Here is a 17038-nt window from a genome sequence, read left to right as displayed (position 1 = left end):
TACAATCATTTAGGGATCAAAAACTTCAAATGTATGCAGCAGGGTGGGCAAGTAACAAAATGAGTCAAGGGGGCTGGGCATAAGACAACAGGGAATGGCAGAGATTGTGACAAACAGCCCATACCTCCCTAAAGGCGGCAGTTGCTACCCAGTTTTAGCCAATTTTTTGCCTGTTGCATGTCAACCCACAGATCAATTTTAGTGAAATACATTGGTTTTTATCTAACTGTTGGCATCTATTCAGTTTTTGTTTTAAAAGCACCTCAACTTAGCTTTTTGGCCACCATTATCTACTCTCTGCTTAAGTGAGCACACTGGCATTTGTCCACTGACCTGATCAATTCCCAACATGCAGATGCCATAGGCTAACCATGCCTTACAAAGTGCAAACGGGAATTCCTTACAAGTTCCACTTCATGGCAAAAATTTTTAAAAAACAACACATATACCAAAAAACAAAAACAAAAACAAAAAACAACCCACCCCTTTGATGCTAGGCTGAAACATAAGAACTTCATGAAGACATATGCAGGGAGGTGGATCCAAGCATGAGGCCCAGATGGCTTTTATATAAACCACAATCCTCATGGTTATAAATCACCATCCAATTTCTCTTTCAGCTCAGATCTGTAGCTATGTTTCCCTTCCCCCAGCCCTAACCTCGGTCAGCCTCACATTTGCTACATTCTTTAACCTTCCTGAGCATACCATGTTGCCACTCACAACATCCCAGTCCCAATGCAGGTATGTTGGGAACTTCTTCATTAAACATTACTTAGTGAGCATCTATCAGGGTGCTAGGCAGTGTGAGCAAATGGACAGATGTGACTCCTGTCCTCAAAGAAGTTAATGTCTAATGGGGATACAGGCATTTAAGCCCAATGAGCTAAAAAATTATCACCCCAAATGTTCCGTGGAAAAAGAAACAAAGTCACAGAGGTTAAGTGAGCTGGAAGGGGTAGAGAAGGCACCTCAAACTCCAACCAGACCTGACCACATGCATAGTTCAGATCATATCAACTTGGAACATACAATAGTTCTAAGACAAAATAATGTCTAAAGCAGGAGTGTCCACACTTTTGACTTCCCTGGGCCACACATAAAATACGCTAACAATAGCTGATTAAATTTAAAAAAATCGCAAAAAAGAAAAATCTCATGACATTTTAAGAAAGTTTACAATTTAGTGTTGAGGCGCATTAAAAGCCATTCTGGGCCACAGGTGGCCTGTGGGCCATGGGTTGGACAAGCTTGAAGGCATCCTATCCTTTCCAAAAAAGCAAAAGGATTCCCTCATATTAACTTCTAAAATTGCAAACAACTTTAAAAACTAATATATATTTAAATGCATGTTTGCTCACTCATATCCCGGCAAAGAGGCTTTGTTACTTAACTCAGAGACAATGTGTCAAAGTGTAGTCACCAGAGTAGCAGAGCAGCAGCATCATCAGCACCTGGGAAATTGTCAAAAAACGAAAAGTCCCAGCTCCTCCCTAGGCCTATTATCAGAAACTCTGGGGTTAGGGTCGAGCAATCTATTTTAATAATGTGTCCAGGTGCTTCTCACATAGAAAGTTTGAGCACTGCTATTGGAGACTTTACCAACCCAAACACCATTTCCCTTGTTAATGAAAATAATCTGTTATTTTGGTGTCTCTTCATATACCTTTATCACTGAGTTAAAACATACAATTGTGAGAGAAGAGACTGAATCTCCCATTTCTTGAGAGTAGTTAAACTTACACAGTGCATTCAAAATATTAAAATTTGCTATGTCACATCACTCCATTCTCTGGGAAACTCCCGGATTGTTGGACCACTTCTTGTTGAGCTTTCTCATCTGCAAAAAATTAGCTGAGCACTTCTAACATACCTAGGCCTATGCCAGGTACTGGGAATATAAACATTTTTATTGAACTGAAAGAGATTTTTTAAAAAAACTATTCCCATTACAAAGCATTGATGTTATTAAATAGCATATGAAATATGGCAAATCCCTCATAACATTTGCTTAAATGTTATGTTAATTACAAGACAAACATACATTTGTTGGGGGGAACAAAGTACCTACTTGTGAGTTTACATTGGCAAAGAGGTCCAGAAGATGTAATATTCACTTCTAATTACTGCGATGAAATGTGCTTGCCTCTCTCATGACAGCTCAGTATATGTGTTGGCCCACAATGTGGACACAATGCTGGAAATAAAAATTGTGGGTCTCTGTCCTCCACATGCTTCCCTACAGTGATGTGCTTTCCCTACAGTGAATGAACTATGCAGCAAGCTCCATTTTGAAGTGTACTAACATTGGAGGCATCTTCCAGGAAACTCAGAACTCCAATGAATCCACATTTACATCAAAATGAGCCTCTGCTGTAAAACTCAAATAGTTTCCTCTCTGATGCAGCAAGGTGTTTTGCATTAATCCCAGAGTGTATTAGTTGCTTACTGCTGCTATAACAAATTAACCACAAACTTGTGGCTTAAAACATTACAAAGGTATTACCTTATAGTTCTGGAGGTCAGAAGTCCAAAATTAGTCTCAGTGGGCTAAAACCTAGGAGTTGGCAGGGCTGTATCTATCCTGAAAGCTCTAGAGGAGAATCTGTTTCCTTTACCTTTTCCAGCTTGTAGAGGCCACTTGCATTCCTTGGCTCATGGCCCCTTCTTCCACCTTTAAAACTTGCAACTTAGCATCCTCCAATCTCTCTCTCCAACTTTGCTTCTGTGGTCACATCTCTCTCACCTTCCTGCCTCTCCAAGAATCCTTGTAATCACATTGGGTCTGCCCAGATAACCTAGGATAGTAGTCCCATCTCAAAATCCTTAATCACATTTGTAAAGTCTCTCATCATGTAAGATAACATATTCACAGGTTCTGGGTATTAGGATGTGAACATTGTTGAGGATGGGTTGACATTGTTCAGCTACCCCACTGAGAGCATACTTTTTGAACATGAAGAAATATTTTGCTGTACTATAGTTAGAAAACATGTGACTTATAAACAGGGCAAGGAATGACCATCTCATGGGCATTCACTGTGAGCCAAGACGAGACCAGGTGCCTTTTATAACCCCCCTTGCAACAACCCTAGAAGGTAGCTTCCATCATTATCCTTTTCCAGAGGAGAAAACAGACTCAGAGAGATTCAATTAACTTGTCCAGCACACATGCCCCGTGTGTGGGACCCAGGTTTGCCTGACCCCAGAGCCCATGCTTATTCTTGTCCTAATCTCCGTGCTACAACAGAATGTCTCATCCTGAGCCTCTGCCTATGCCTAGATGAGGGGTAGGGTGACAAACGAAATGTTTGTCTTTGTTTCCTCATCTATAAAATGGCGATAATAATTGTATATGCTCTCATAGAGTTTTAGGAAGGTAAAATCAGTTACTAAAGATAAAATATCGAAAACAGTACCTGTTCTAAGTGTTTGCTATACATTATTAAATGAAAGCATGGCAGAAAGTCAGGGACGAACGCGCTACAGTGTGAGGAGAAAGAATGAGAGGTTCTTTATCACAACCCACAGCTGGTCCCTGGCAGAGCACATCAAATAACATCAAGGTCTAAGTTATCCATTCTTTTTAATGGGCTGTTATGAGAACAAAATGAGCTAAAACATGTAAGGCACTTAGAACAGTATCTGATTATCATTTTTGCTATCAACATTAATAAACCAGTGGTTATGAGGGTGCTTCACTTAAGCAACACAAAGAACTCAACAAACTAAAAATTAACCACAATTCCTGAGAGTAATTAAAATGTTCTATTTGGGTCCTCTGGATAAACCATGGAAGAAAAGAATTAAGGAAAGACACTTCTAGAACAGCACTACATATCTATTTCTTAAATCCTATAAAGAACTTCCAAAGTAATACTGAGTGCTCAGAGCACTGCTGACTGTAGATAATGAAATCCAAGTAATGGTATATTACAGTCCTCCAGCCACATGCATACATTCAGGCCAGCTCCCTCCTTGGTCTTTTCATTTGTCCATCTACCCATCCCATGTTTACTAAATGCTGACTATATGCCAGTCACCGAAACGACAGATGCTTAGGATACTCAAGTGAAAGACATGGTATCTCCTTCAAGAAGATGAGTGAACAGACAAGCACAAGAGAGTGTGCTTGTTAGGCTAAAAGCAGGCACGGGACACTTGGAGGCACAAAAGATGATAGGTACCTCATTATGTCAACTCCTTGAGGAAACAAGTGACCTGAAGGTCACACTGCCCAGGAAGGGACAAGCAGGTGGTCATTCCTGGCAGGCTGGACAGTACTTTATGTGTAAATAAGTACCTTGTACATCATCAAAGTACAAAGGCATGAGAATACTTGGCCTCTTTGGCATACAAGGTATCTGTTCTCACTGGGGCATAGAGTTTGAGTGGCCAAGTGGCAGGAGAGGATGGCAATCAGATCTTGAAGGATCTTCTATCCTGTGCTCAAGAGTATGAAGAGGGAAATGGGGAGGCAGTGGCAGTTTTAAACAGGCATGACTGAAGAGAGAGACAGATGTGGAGGTTCTTGCCATCTTTGAAAGACCATGAATGATGGCCAACACATAAGAGTGACAGTGTATGTGCCGCCCTGTGTGGGAAGCAGTGGATGCTTCCTGCTGATCTTGGCCCTGAGCTCTTTCTATTTTGCTTTAAATTCTAAGTGGCCTATGGACTTTTCTTCATTCCTGCTTGGTTCTGCAGCATGTGTGTGCCCTTAGGTCTGTGTAAAAATAGGCCCGGGGCCCAGGGAAGAGGCAAATCAGCTGCCCAAGGATCTCAGACACTCCCCAGGCATGTGGCAGCTGTTGGGAGGGGTCAAGGTCACTGGGCCTGGAAACCTGATCCTGCTGCAGATGGCTTTCCCCTGGCCCAGGAGGCTCTGGAGAGAATGCAGCCAGAGGTACCTGGCGCCAAGGCTCTTCGAGGCCAACTCAACGAGTTGTCTTTCACAAGGGGACACCTTCCCCTATTTCAGCTTTTGTGTTCCCATCAGCAGGTCAACTTAGGCCCTTTCCAGAAATATTCTGTCTCCTCCCTTTTTGCTAGCTCTCAGCTAAGCCTAACTGGTTCTGCTGTATCCGCAGATGAAAACTAAGGAGAATGAGGCTTGGTGAGGTGGAGACTATTTTTATATCACCCCTTCTCTGTCACAGAGGTAAACACCACATCTCTGAAAATAGACTTGGGTTCAAGCTCCAACTCTGCCTCTGCCTAGGTAAATAATCTGGGACCAAGAGCAACCTTTTAAATCCTCAGTTCCCACGTGCAAATCATAAACAACAACTGCACCTATATCACAGGGCAGTTTCGGTAATTAAGTAGGCTCTCAGCACACAGTCTGATGCATAGTGAGTGCTCAGCAAATATTATCTCATTTAAATCTAATTTAAATCTCATAACCCTGTGTTGTTCTCTTCCACATTTCTCATAGAAGAACGTGAAGCACTAAGGCCAAGTGGATTATCCAGGGCCATACTTATGATGGGACTGAGCGAAACTGACCATGCTGCTCTGCAACATGAGATCTCTCAGGGTTTTCCTTTGAGTCCAGCACTATCATTCAGAGAAACAGAGGTATACAAATGAATTCAAACCACACTAAACAAGCCCCCACCCAAAAGCAGGGCTGGCCATTCCTGACGAATGTCAGTTTTTAAAAAAATACTTAAGTCCCTTGAAAAATCATCACAAGAGCTAACATCTACATCTCTGTGGCCAGCAACATGCTGGCACTTCATGTTGATTGTCTCACTGAAGCCTTAAAACAAGGCTTCAGTGGAGTAGGTACTATTACTATCTCTGTTATAAACTGGTTCCCTTAGAGCCTGAGGCACACGCCTGTGTTTCAAGCTGTTAGCCTTCCCAGCCCATGCTCTCATCTGTGATGCCTTGCAGAGGTCAGAGGTAAGTAAGACCTGATCCGACTGTCTTTTCCCAGAGGAGAAGAGACTGAGGAGGTCCAAAGAAAGGAGGATTGGAGCCAGGAGCAGAGGTGGAACCTGACACTGCCATGCTCCTTACTAGGCTCCATCCCACTGTGTCTCCCTAGGCGCAGGCCTTCTGCAAGGGGTGACTATGGTGGCCCTATCCTGGGCTACCTAACCCTATTTATAGCAGCTTTTATCACTCATATGTGGGGCTCCATGGAAGCTTTTATTTGGGAAAAATGAGGGGTTCTGCTTATGGAACAGAAGTTAGAAAATCACTGCCTGGCCCTTCTCTGTGCCTAAGTGCAGATTCCTACTGTCTTAGGAAATCCAGTGTGGGCATTTTCCACAGAGCTTCCTGAAAGGATCGGGTAAGAAGCAGAGCTGTGCCCTACACAGCAGGAGCACCAGACCTGGGATCTATGGAGCCCCAGGGCGTGCATGAGCTGGCCTGTGGGGTTCATGATCTGCTCAGGTTATATGCAAAATCCTGGGATATATGCAATTTGGGGAGGAGAGAGCTAGAAGATTTCTGAAGGGTTCTCAGATTTCCAAAGGGCTCCATGTCCCCCAAAACATGAATGACCATTGAAAGAAATCATTATCATAACAACCGCCATATATTGAGTGCTGATTATATGCCAGGAGAATAGGGATAATAAGATCACCTGTATCAAAGGGCTGTTGAGAGGATGAAGTAAGGGGATACGCTGTATTTGTAAAGCCCTTAGGATGGCGCTTGGCACAAGGCAAACACTCTGTAAGCTTTGGATATATTTTATCACTTTAATTATTATTATTCATTATTATCATTTTCATTGCCTCATTAGTCTTCATGAAAACTTTATGAGGTGTGTATTATTATCAACCCACTTCATAGAACAGGAAATATGAGGCTTCAAAGAGTTAATTAGCTCAAGGCTGCAGCATAGTAGAAAAGGAATGGAAACCTGGCCAGGCTGGTCCTCAAGCTCAGGCTGGCCCTAAGTCTAGATGCACAGAGATAGGAAAGTAGGCGGACTCCTTGAGGAGCCCAGGAGGTAGCAGGGGCTCAGCGCTGGGAGGCTCAGCTGACCCCAGGCCCAAGATCAGCTAAAGGAGAAAGCAGCCCTGGGGCTTTTTTGCTGAAAAGGCAAGCAAGCCTCCCTAACTTTGTGCTTCTCCTAATCAACAACAGAGAGCCAAGCTGCTTAAAATAATAATGATTTAAAAAGAAAACCACCCCCTGCCGCTGGCTATTCCCAGGCTCCAAAGTGAGCCAATGCCCCCAATGTCTTGAGTACAGTGAATTCAAGTAGGGAAGCAGGGCCGCCCCAGTACCCGCTGGCTAACCTCCAAGCAATGCTTTTCCGTCTACACTAACACGTAACTCTGCTCAACACACCACTTGAAAGCCAAAGAGATGCCCTCAGTTGCCATGGCAATGTTAAATAGACAAAACATTTTAACCAGCTCTGACGCACACACACAAACTTATTTAAGGGCCAAGGGGATGAATTTGGTGGGGGAGAGGGAATGGGGTTGGGAGTGTTTCTAAAGCTCTATCTCCAAGGATTTGGCCCCAAAAGCATCTGGGTCAGACTGAAACAGGGCAAAGGGCTCCTTAAAAACAAGCCAGGGCTGGGCTTGCTCCAGGAAAGGGAAGCCACTGCTGTGCCTCTCTGCCTTTTTCCTGGTGCCATATTTTATGAGTGCCAAGAGGTGGGCACTGAGGGTTACAAATGCTGATAGAAATGCATCAGGCTTGAGTCCTGGGGACAGCATCTCAGTTTCTCACCCAAAAGGTAGGAGTGTTATACTAGCCCACAGCAGTCAGGTGCACTGAATGTGTCATTAGTGCTGATATAAATATATTAACAGCAGTTTCCAACCGGGTGGTAGTTCCATTTCCCAAATTTTATAGCTGAACTTCTGTTCACAGGAATTGATGACCGTGGATTTTTTCCTTTAGAAATCTTCGTTCTGAGGTTTCTTCCCCAGATGCAGGAAGGAATCTGTATGATAAAGCACGCAGAGGGCTTGTCCCAGGTCTGAAAAGACCTCTGTGCCCATAAGTCTTCTGTACTCTGGGCTCTTCCATGTCCCTCCTTTCACCACAGGCACAGCAGGACAAGGAGTTGATGCTGCCAAGAGGCTAGAAAAGCCTCACCAGACACAGTTCATGGCAATTTGGTACAATCAATGAATGATTGTTTGTAAAACCTTCCCCTGTGGGATCCATGATATCCTCAGGTAAACCCATTCTCCAGAAATGGGTTCCATGCCTGGCTGTCTCCACTTGGAATCCTCTTCCACACATCATCTCTTGTGGTGAACTCTCTGACCTTTCAAAACTCACCCTTTAGAAGTTATTTTGAAGCCTTCTTTGCCCTAGGGGTAGAATGGATCCCACTGTGCCATGCACAGATGTCTGTGGGAGCAGCTGCAATAATCTATTGTTCTAATTGTTCTCTCGTCTCTTGCCCACTCATCTGAGTTTTTTGAGGGCAGGGATCATACCTTGTTCACCTGTGTATTCAGCTGGCCTAGCCCAGCACCTGGCATTAGTAGGCACTCTGTGACTGCTTGCTGATTGGCACTCTAAAAGTACACAATGCCGAGTCCATTATGATTATGTCCTGCTGCCCCTGGAATTCTCTAGGCCATATTCCACAAATGTCTGCTTTCACTTCCCCATCTCTGGGAAGACAGCAGGAGTTAGACCAGAGAACAGAGCAGCCGGGCAGCCTAGCAGGTTAGGAGGAGTGAAGGGAGGGAGGAAAAGGCACCCTCTTCCAGGGCTTGCTCCTCCTATAAAGCTCATGCTCCTAACCCACCCTTTAGCTCAGGATACAAACTAACCCGTGAAAACTGAAATAGCTCCCACTCCATTCCTGTTCTTAAATAAAATTGCTTTCCTTTGTCTCCATTATTAAAGGGCCCTAAAGGTGCTCTATCTGTTTATCTGTTTTCTTTTCTTTTTTTTTTTTTTTTTTTTTGAGATGAAGTCTCACTCTGTCACCCATGCTTGAGTGCAGTGGCGTGATCTCAGCTCACTGCAACCTCTGCCTCCTGGGTTCAGGCGATTCTTCTGCCTCAGTCTCCCAAGTAACTGGAACTACAGGCACATGCCACCACACCGGGACTACAGGCACATGCCACCACACCTGGCTAATTTTTTTTGTATTTTTAGTAGAGACGGGATTTCACCATGTTGGCCAGGCTTGTCTCAAACTCCTGACCTCGTGATCTGCCTGCCTCAGCCTCCCAAAGGGCTGGGATTACAGGCATGAGCCACCACGTCCAGCCTCTGTCTGTTTTCTTAGGGAGTGACTGCATGAACTCTATGCTAATTTTTTTTCTGGCAGAGTCCATTACACTCCTAAAACAATACACTTCCCAAGTTCTCATCTCATCGTGTGTCATCTTCCTTCTGCCATGCTTGTTACGTGTCTTCTCCTTTGGTATCCTCCAAACAGACAATATTTAGCAAACAACAAATGTTTATCATTGGCCACCCATATAAAGTCTAATTGTGAGGTTAACCACCTAGGAATCTAGAATTGGTGGCACACACCCTATGCCATATTCTCAAATTATACTTCCCATGAGCAAAAATACTTTAACTTTATATATGCTCATGTGTACACAGGTGTCCTATTAGCCAGAAAATCACCCATGCCTATTGAAAGAACTTCCTGTGTGATCTAATGAGTTTTGCCTTATGAACTTGTCATTGTTTTGTGATGTAGGGACAAGAACAACGATCCTGTTGTCCTTATCATCATCCTACTCATTTCCTACCAAATGGAATGACTGTGGTAGAGGTTCGTACATTTTCCTGGACTCACATCCTGCATGCTGAACTATTCTCTGCTAGGCTTACCACAAGACTGTGTTTGCCTCCCCACCCCTAAGCTGGGCCTGATTATCACAGACAATTATAGGATTTTATATACTTATGTTCTAAAAATAACACAGTTCACATACACACAAAAACAAAACAAAGCAAAACAAAATATCACTGGTGCGGTTGAAAGAGTTATGGAGAACCTGAAACACTGCATTGGTGCTACAGTAGTATTTATAGGCAACTTATTTGCACATAGAAATAAATTTGCAAAGAAGAATCTGAAGTGACAGTATTACAGGTTGGATATCCCAAATCAAAAAATCCAAAATCTAAAATACTCCAAAATCTAAGAGGCTAGAAGAGCAGGACACGAGGCTCAAGGGAAGTGCTCAGTGGAATGCTTTGAATTTTTATATTTGGGATGCTGTCAGTATAATGCAAAGATTCCAAAATCCAAAACATGTCTGGTCCCAGATATTTCAGATTAGGGCTACTCAATCTGGATCAGCTTGAAAGTAGACTGTAACAACAAGCAAAACCTCCAACAGGTGCACGAAATAGAATAAAAGGTTGACTATCTTCACATATCAATTCTACACATGCATTATAACGGACTGGGGCAATTGCATCAGTATCTATCCTGGAAAAAAATAACACATCTGTTTCATATGAAGATATGGCTATAGGTGTAGCATGTCTGCACTAAAATTAAATCTTCTATCATCCAAATTTTCTCAATTATTAATACCCTAGACAGCTGCAGTAGCTGTAGCAAAAATAGCAGCCCAGCTTTTCCAAAAGTCAAAGCAGCCATGAGATGTCAGCCCAGGGACTTTCCTATGTAAGAAGTGGTTCGTCTTCAGATCAAATAAAAACAAACAAAACCTTCAGTGGAACAACAACAACAACAAAATCTTGCTTCAGAATGTAAACTGGAAAATGATTCCCCTTCCATACATATGCTGATATCTTTATAATAAAAATGTTTTTGTGCATGAAAAAAAGCCAACTCAACAGGCTGCCTGTCTGCCCAAGTCACTGGGATAACTAAGCAGAAAACTAAACAGTAAACTCAAGGGATACCAACCACTTTGGTTTATTCTGAAATGAGACCTATCAAACTGTGCCTACTTATAGAAGGTAGAATGGGGTGAGAGAAGTCAATTATGCATTTTTTTTTTAGATTTCTGGATGCAAATGAATGCCCAACAAAAAGAGCCACCTTCATGTTTTAAATAGGTTATTCATGTCATCTTAACAGACTCTGAGAACATATATATATTTTGTAAATACTCATGCTTGAAATGTGTTTTGAAGTGAAAAACTAAGCCAATGTTTTCTGAACTCAACAACGACCATGAATTTTAATTTAAAGATTATGTGCAGGACATGCAACAAGAAAAATAACAGAATTTTAAAAGATTAGTTTTGGGGGTTATGTATAAAGCTATAATACCAGAGCTTAAATGCATCATGCCAGAGAGAATATCACTTGCAAAGGTTATGTTGAAAAGGTTCAAATGTGACTGTGCATTTCACATTCCTGTCACAGTTCTGATTTCACGTTATTCTAACATTTAAAGACAATCTGATCACATGTTCCAGTTTCTGATTAGTAAGATACCATCACCTCATCCGTGCCTCAGCTCCATATACAAACACATATTGATGTGGGCCTTTGAGGAAGCAGAACAACTCATAACAGTTCAAGTTTTAAACATGTATATGTTTGCACCAGTTCTGCATAATTTGTATCTAGGAGCAAGGACAATATTTCATTTTCACTGTCTCAATCTACATAAAAGTCACAGCCATTTTTCAATAAGTGCCAACAAATGTCAGAAAAGCAGAGCACAGCTACTTGGAAATAGCTGTGAGTTTATTAATATAATCCCCTGGAGTAAAGCATCTGGTATGAATGTTTTCAAGATGGTCAATATCATTTAGAGGCAGGGCTTGCTGACAGAACTCAAACATTCGCTACCTATGCACCACTTACCATTTGTGATCTGTTCTTCGGACAGCCATTGATGTCTTCAATCTTTTCATTTGCTGAAAAAGGAAACACAAGTCAGAAAAATAAATCACCAGAGAGACACTTTCAGTAGTGATGTTCAGGACACTTGAGGCCAACCAAGTCCTAAGGCCCATAGCAGGGACTGTCCAGTCAATGCAGGCATGTGAAATGCTGAGACACATCTAGCAAGCTTCAGGACTTACTCATCAAGCTGCCATCCTCCAGGGACAGCTGGGGCAAGGTCATCATCTAAAACAGAGACAACTGCATTGATGACAGTCTTGGAGTGATGGGGCATTGTGGAAATGCTTGGAGGCTGGGAAAGAGAGTGAGCTGTGATTGTGCTTCAGGCTCTTGGAAAGGCAAACACAACTGCCACAAAAGATGGAATAGTTCAGAGTGGATCAGTCCAGCTACAACTCAGCTCCCAGGGACAAAAGCCACAAATGAAAGCATCTCACTCCATCTTTGGCCAGGCTAATATTGCTTTTGTTTGTCCTAATAACTATTCCCAAAGCACTGGCAAATGGAGAAAGTAAGAAAGTGAAACTTTATCACTTTCTCACTATGCGGCTTGACCAGTGCCAACATGGTAAGTCCAAATTAGATCAAGGAATGCACATGTGTGAAGTCATAACAGTACCCAGCTACTTAGGGAAGTGATTGAAAGAGGTTGCACTGCATTCACAGGAAATCAAGTATGAATACAAAGGAGGATTGGCCCAGCTTCCCATGGTGAATGCAGGTCATCTTAAGTGGGGGGGTTCCTGACACGACACAGTCCAAGATATCTATGGAGAGATTGTGTTTGAGAATACAGCAACACACGAAAGGCAGTAAACATGGTGGTTAGAGCACAGGCTTTGGAGGCAAAGATACATCAGCTTGAATCCCAGCTGCAGAGCTTCTTAGCCCAGCTGCAGAGCTTCTTAGCCTGTGAGCTTAGGCATGTCACCTAACCTCTTTGGGTCACAGTTTCCTCATCTATAAAACAGAGTTAATACTACCTGCTTCACAGGAGAAGCAATGAAAATTAGATGATGCGAGTAAAATGCTGAGCACAGTGCCCAACACATAGGAAGCACTTTCGAAATGGCAGTATCATTAACCTAGTAATGTATTATCTATGTAAAATACATAAAAATTTTATTTTTGATATCTCCATCTGAGTTTATAAATTCAGCTATGACTCCATAGTAAAGAATTAAGGGTTAGCCTCTTCTCAAAGCCTTTATAAGCTCTCTCTGCAATCCTCCTTACCCACAGAAGGGTAAGATAGACACACTCAGGCCTCTGTTCTCACAGCACCCTGTACCTGCCTCTGTTTTGTTCTTAATCATCCAATACAGATTTCCTTCTTTTCTTGTTTCCCCCAACCATGCTGTGAGAGCCTGGCAGACATGCATAGTTTACCTTTCACATCTGTATCCTTACAGCTCAATAACTGCTTGCAAAATTGAATTCCCCAAATAAAATCATATATTTTAATCAATACAATATCTAAAACTTCCATGCAGAGAAAAGCCACTTGAAATTGTCTAAAAAAGATAACAGAATCAAAGTGTCCCAAGCCTCCAAAATTTTAGAAACCTGAACCATTATCTCAAATTGAATTTATTTTTTCTCTAGTGTTTCTATCTTGAGAGAGAAGTGAAAATTAAGAAGAAAGCTAGTGGCAGAAAATTGTTTGAAATCTAATCACCAAAAGACAGACTGGCTAGTATATATTCAGTCTAATCTACACTTTGTTTTTTTTGGAACTTGCCAGAAGTAATAGATGTTAAGGCTTATGAACCACCTGGGAAAATCCCAATCTTCAGAGATCTAACTGCATTTTCTCAACTCCTCTTAATGTAAGAACACTAGGATGGGCATGTAGAAAGCCTTGCTCCCAAAAGAGGTACCATGAAAAGCACAAACAAGATGCCCACCGAATGGAATAACTCATAGATGTTTGTTCTTCTGTTTATTAGAACATATAATGAGCCAGAATATATTACTAGCATGTAAACACAAGAACAGAGATTCTTATCTGCTTTGTTTACTGCTGTCACCCCAGAGCTTAGCACAGTGCCTGGTACACAGGAGTCACTCAATAAATACTTGTTGAGTGGAACTAAGTATTCCACTTAATGGAATATATTCCACTTCTGAATATCTCAATGAATCAAGAAACCTTGATTCTTGAACATTGAGATGAATCAAGAATAGCTGCCTATTTTCAAGCAGCTATCCTTCCACTTGTAATACAGATGTACAAACTAAAGCCCAAAAAACACAAACACTTGACAAATGGCACTCTTTCATACATGGGAAATTATGGCAGGCATGAGCTCTGACCTTGGATTTTGACACTCAACATTGGAGAGAATAAATATGTGGCTTTTGAGAATCAAGGCCAATCAAGGTGTCTTCCGACTAGATACTCACGATGGCCAAAGTCATAAGTCACTGGATTCTGATCAATACCCAGTTCAACATTAGGTCATTAGTGCTCATTACGGTGAAGGATGGATAACTGCGATCCCAAGAAGTCATTTGGGACATTTTAAAGATTCTTTATATGCGACCTAAATAATGAAACCAAAGGGCTTGGTAATTACTCGTCTATTTTCTTTTCACGGTCCATCACCTAAATCCAGTCAGGTGCTCTTTGAATTTAAATATCACGGCTCTTACAAGCCTAATACTTCCATTGTACAACAGTCAAAATAAACTGATGGGGTACAGCCTAATTATAACCACTCTAAAGAGTACATGGGAAGAGATGAATCAAATGACTAATCCAAACTCAAAATAATAAAAACACAAAATGAGTTTTGGGTCTCCTAGTTTCCAGTTTCATATACTTTAAATACTTCTTTACTTAAATTCCCAGGAATTCCTATGGTTGTCATAAATAATTAGAGTGCTAATAGCAGCTCTGACTCTGCTGGTAAGAAGGAAGAGCTTGGTCTTCAAAGCTGAATTTATTAACTCAGGGCAGGGGGTCTTCGGCTGCATCCCAAAAGCAAATAATCAAAGAAACAAAGGCACTTATCCCCAGAGTCCTCATCTGTGATTAAAACTGGCATCCTTAAGTGCCAATGGCAATTTATTTATCCCAGCATATTCAAGACTTTCTTAGCCCCACTAATGCAGTAACCTGTCTACATGCAAGGTGACAAGTTAGTGACTGGAAGGCACTGGTGCACTTTCAAAGTAAGAACAGAGGCATCGAGCTTATTACTTTTCAAAAGACCTCCATCAAAGGATTCAGAGCATTTTAATATAGCTTGTGCATCTAGGCACTTGCCATCCCTGGCAGTTAACAATCCTGCCAATGGGAAGAGGCAAAAACTGGCTCTCCAGAAAGGTAAATGACTTACCCAGGGTCCCACAATGGTAGTAGATCATCAACAGAAAGGAGTAGTCCTACATGTTGTATGAATTTCCTAGTTGTGTTCAGAGGCAGCCCAAACGGTGGTGGAAAATAAGCTGCTATCAGGTCTTCCCCTTTCTAAGAGGAAATTCTCTCTTTCTCCCTTTGCTCCCTTTTTCTCCAGTCCTCATTTGTTCATCTTTTCCTTCCTCTCTCAACTCTTATCCCCTTTTCTCCTACCCCTTCTCTCTCCCTCCCTGCTCCCCTTGCTCCAACCTCTTCTGGCATCCACCCTGCGTGACAGCTACGTAAGCAAAGGAGGGAGGCCTGTCTCTCTCTTGATACATGCTGTTTATCCTGGCCTCATAAACCTTCCTAATAATTCACAGAGATGGCACTGTGATGGGCTGGCAGGCAACTGCCGACTTGGGGAAGCTCGTGACTCAAGAAGATAATCACACTAACAAGAGGCTGAACACACAGATCCAACCTTAGCCACCAAAGGAAGGCTCCTATAAGGCAGCAGCAAAAGGCCCACTTTTTGCCTCATAGAAGATGATGACGGAAAAGTCCTAAACAATCCCACTATCTAGGAAGCCCAGCTCCAGGGGTGTCTAGGATAGACGAAGACTTAGGAACAGCACATATAAAAAGCATTTAAGGCTGGGCATGTGGCTTGCACCTGTAATCCCAGCCCTTCAGGAGGCCAAGGTGGGCAGATCACTTGTGGCCAGGAATTCTAGACCAGCCTAGCCAATATGGCAAAACCCTGTCTCTATTAAACATACAAAAATTAGCTGGGCATGGTGGTGCATGCCTAGAATCCCAGCCACTTCGAAGGCTGAGGTGGGAGAATTGCTTGGACCCGGGATTTGGAGGCCTCAGTGAGCCAAGATTGTGCCACTGCACTCCAGCCTGGGTGACAGAGTGACAGTCTGTCTCAAAATAAAACAAAACAAAACAAAAACCAGGTCTTCCCATTTCTAAGAAAAAATTCTTATTCTAAGAATTCTAGTTCTTTGGACTACTTAGAAGTTTTCTTCTTAGAAAGGAAGAAGAAAGCTTCTTAGGAAGAAGACAACTTCTAAGATTTTCCTTGAAGTTACACATCTGATGTCACTTCCCAGCCTGAAAAATCAACTCTTCAACCACTGGCCTTTGTTCTTAGGCTAAAGCCCAGAATTCGTTGCCTTATACCTGGTGGCCCTGCCTGACTTTGCCTTGCTGGCCCTCTGGCTCTCCTCTCCTCTCCTCTCTAGACACTATTTTCTCTGCCGGGAATGCCCTCCCTGACTGCTTCGCCTATCTCACTCTTCATAAAAGTCTGAAGTCTTGGCTTACAGGTAAGTTCCTTGAGGAATCTTTCCATGACTGACACTCTCCCACCATCCCCACTCCATCATGGGTCGGGTCTTAGCACCACAGCCATCATCACTACACTCCTCCAGGTCCTAGAAAGGGGCTGTCTCTTAAAAGGCACAATCTTGCTGCCTGCAAATTTTGATGGGCCTTCATTTAGATATGTTTTCTTTTTAACTTTTCATTTTGAAATAACTTTTCATTTCAAACTTACAAAAAAGTTACAGGAATAGTGTAGAGAATTCCCATATACCTCATCCATTCTCCTTTTAATTCTCCCTCTCCTCCCCTCCCCTTCTTTCTCTGTAAGGCACACATATCATCTTTCTTCTGAGCCATTTCAGAGTAAGCCATGTAGATCATGCCCTTTGCTTCTTATGCTTAGTGTTTATTTCCAAAGAACTAGGATATTGTCTTCCATGGTACAACCATAAATCCTGACAATTTAACATTGATTTAACTCCAACATTCCCATTTTGCCAACTGACTAAAAAATATCCTAAAAAATGGGATGCAGTTCAGGATAGTGCTGTGCT

At 42.3% G+C, this 17038-nt stretch overlaps 1 protein-coding gene across 14 annotated transcripts in view; it reads right to left on the bottom strand.

Annotated features, from left to right (window-relative positions):
* Positions 1-17038, bottom strand: part of NAV2 (neuron navigator 2) — a 768760-nt gene that overhangs the window by 264931 nt on the left and 486791 nt on the right. For all 14 annotated transcript variants that reach the window (XR_013523354.1, XM_035264232.3, XM_078340757.1 and 11 more), the window contains one exon: positions 11765-11817. Coding sequence is in view for 13 of the 14 variants with exons in the window: in XM_035264232.3 (XP_035120123.1) it covers positions 11765-11817 (53 nt within the window). In the remaining variant the exon portion in view is untranslated. The remainder of the gene's footprint in view (positions 1-11764; positions 11818-17038) is intronic.

The sequence above is a fragment of the Callithrix jacchus genome, chromosome 10, assembly GCF_049354715.1.
Source record: "Callithrix jacchus isolate 240 chromosome 10, calJac240_pri, whole genome shotgun sequence".
Taxonomy (NCBI): domain Eukaryota; kingdom Metazoa; phylum Chordata; class Mammalia; order Primates; family Cebidae; genus Callithrix; species Callithrix jacchus.
Note: the sequence above shows the minus strand (reverse complement) of the source record. Positions and strands in the feature narration are given on the sequence as shown.